The sequence below is a fragment of the Pteropus vampyrus genome, unplaced genomic scaffold (genome assembly GCF_000151845.1).
Source record: "Pteropus vampyrus isolate Shadow unplaced genomic scaffold, Pvam_2.0 Scaffold336, whole genome shotgun sequence".
Taxonomy (NCBI): domain Eukaryota; kingdom Metazoa; phylum Chordata; class Mammalia; order Chiroptera; family Pteropodidae; genus Pteropus; species Pteropus vampyrus.
The window spans coordinates 1,899,193-1,901,369 of NW_011889117.1; the positions used below are offsets into that span (position 1 = coordinate 1,899,193).

Consider the following 2,177-nt stretch of genomic DNA (forward strand, 5'->3'; position numbering starts at 1 on the left):
ATGTCTGCAGCTCCAGCTGGCTTCTTTCCCATTCTTTTGGGCTCAGGTGGCGGGGGAGCACATGGTCCCATGGACAAAAGTCAGGTCCACATCAGTCATTTAAAATAAAGTTCTTTAATAGTCTCCATTTAATTGGTTTATTTGTTGTTAATAAATTGGCAACACAAGGAGGGGCCAAGGGTGTGCTCCCAGGCAGGCTCCTGTGTGTCTGGGCTCAGGCAGGAGACGCTGCCCTGGGACAGGTGCCGGGGCAGGGCACGGCTACCCCGTGTCCCAAGGTATGGAAGGAAAAGGTCCCCCACATCTAGGGGGAAATCCCTGGACAAACACAGCGGCCAATGAGCAAACAGAACCAGAAGAGCTAAAGGAAAATGAGGGAGGGGCAGATGGGCAGGCTTGGGGGAAGGTAGTATTCTCTGGTATCCCCCACCTCTGCCCAGGGCTCAGAAGCCTTTGCCTGGGTCCAAAGGCCAGGGCAGGCTTGGCTCACAGGGGAGGGTGCCCATCACTCTCCCCACCCCAGGACTGACGGCCAAGAGACTGGGCAGGCGCTCAGACAGAGCTACTCTTAGAAGTCCCCTTACCTCCAGGTGGGCCAAGGCCCCAAAGTTCTGAAAGGTAGGCACAGTGCCCGTCTTCATCATGGGGATCTTGAAGGAACTGAGGTCTCCCAAGAACTGGGGCCCTCAGACGCAGAGGCCAAGGGCTTCTAGACATCCCCTCCCACCAAGTCTGTACCCAAAGACGTGGGGCAGGCAGACAGCAGCAGGAAGGCAGGGGTGGGAACAGGGCAGGGAGTGTGGCACGTGTACCCACACTCGCCCACACTAGCCCTAGCCCAACAGCCTCCCGAGGCCTGGCCCAAGGTCACTCCTCGGTGAAGTCCCTGTCTATGTCCATGTAGGGCTCCTCAATGTAGCTGACAAGGGCAGAAGGTGACTGGCGGTCCGGGTTTAGCAGGATGGACACGGTCTCTTTCCAGTATGAGAAGCTGATGCAGGAGCTCTGGGCAAAGAGAGAGGGGGATGAGGGGTACCTAGAGGACCCAGGTCAAGGCCAGCACCCTGCAGGGAGGGCCTAGGTAAGGGGATAAAGAGCTGCCTGCCACATGGTTAGGCAGGGACCACGCACCCTGAATGCCCTTCTGAGTGGCCCTGCGTCTGCGTGCTCGCAGCCCACCCACCACAACCACGTGGTGGGGGCACTTACGTTCTCCAGGCAGGTGCTGTCCTTATCCTTATGCAGGTAATGCTGCTGCCAGAAGCGCAGCAAGTTATGGAAGTTGTTGAGCAGGAAACCGGGATATTTCTTGCTGTGCTCCATCCGTTGCAGCAGCCGCAGGTACAGGGGCAGCCGCTCTTTCCGTCGGGCCAACATCAGGATCACCAGGCTGGTATTGAGGCAGCTGACGTTCTCCTGCAAGGCCCCAGGCCAGCTGGGTCAAGTAGCCCCAATGGCCCTTGGTGGGCCTGGGGTGCCACTGGGCAGGGAGGGGTGTGGCCCTGGCCCAGACTCTGAAGAGCCATGCACTAACTGCCCCTGCACAAACCTGAGAGAGGACTGGGGAAAGGTACGATGCCCACACTGCCAGCATCTTGCCCTCGGCACCTTCCTGGTCCCTATCCCCCACTCATATGGGAACATCAACCATCATCTTTCTAAAGTCTACCTCTTTATCCAATCAACTCAGCCATCACTTCTTCCAGAAGCTTCGATCCCTGAGTGCATGCATTAGATGCAGTTATCTCCCCTTTTAACTTTCATCTGGCAGTAGACTATGAGCATTAGGAGGGAAGAGTCTCTGTTTTGTTCACTTTGCATCCCTAGCCCATGGCCTTGCCTCACTAAATGTCTGTCAGATAAAGCAACGAAAGAAATCTCTGATAGGTACTAGTATTACCCCCATTTCAAAGAGAGGTGTGAAGTTTGGAGAATGTTAACTACACAGCTATTTAGTGAAGAGGGTGGAGTCAACCTCAGGTCCAAGCTCAAAGCCTGCAAAGCAGGCAGGTAGGGAGAACACTGGAATGGGAGTCAGAACTCGGTGCCAATCCCGACTCTGACCTGCCCGTCTGTGACCTCAGAGACCTGCTCCCTCCTCAGGCCCCATCTGTAAAATGGGGCACTGATCCCGTGTTGGAAAATGTCCTCAGAATAGCTGGGAGGGTTTCCCAGGA

At 55.9% G+C, this 2,177-nt stretch overlaps 1 protein-coding gene across 1 annotated transcript in view; it reads right to left on the reverse strand.

The window, feature by feature from the left end:
• Window positions 1–95: 95 nt before the first annotated feature.
• Window positions 96–2,177, reverse strand: part of TRPC4AP (transient receptor potential cation channel subfamily C member 4 associated protein) — a 60,460-nt gene continuing 58,378 nt past the window's right edge. The window contains exons 17-18 of the mRNA XM_011378371.2: window positions 1,210–1,435; window positions 96–1,005 (exon numbers count right to left, since the gene is read on the reverse strand). Coding sequence (XP_011376673.1) covers window positions 868–1,005; window positions 1,210–1,435 — 364 coding nt within the window. The 3' untranslated portion in view covers window positions 96–867. The remainder of the gene's footprint in view (window positions 1,006–1,209; window positions 1,436–2,177) is intronic.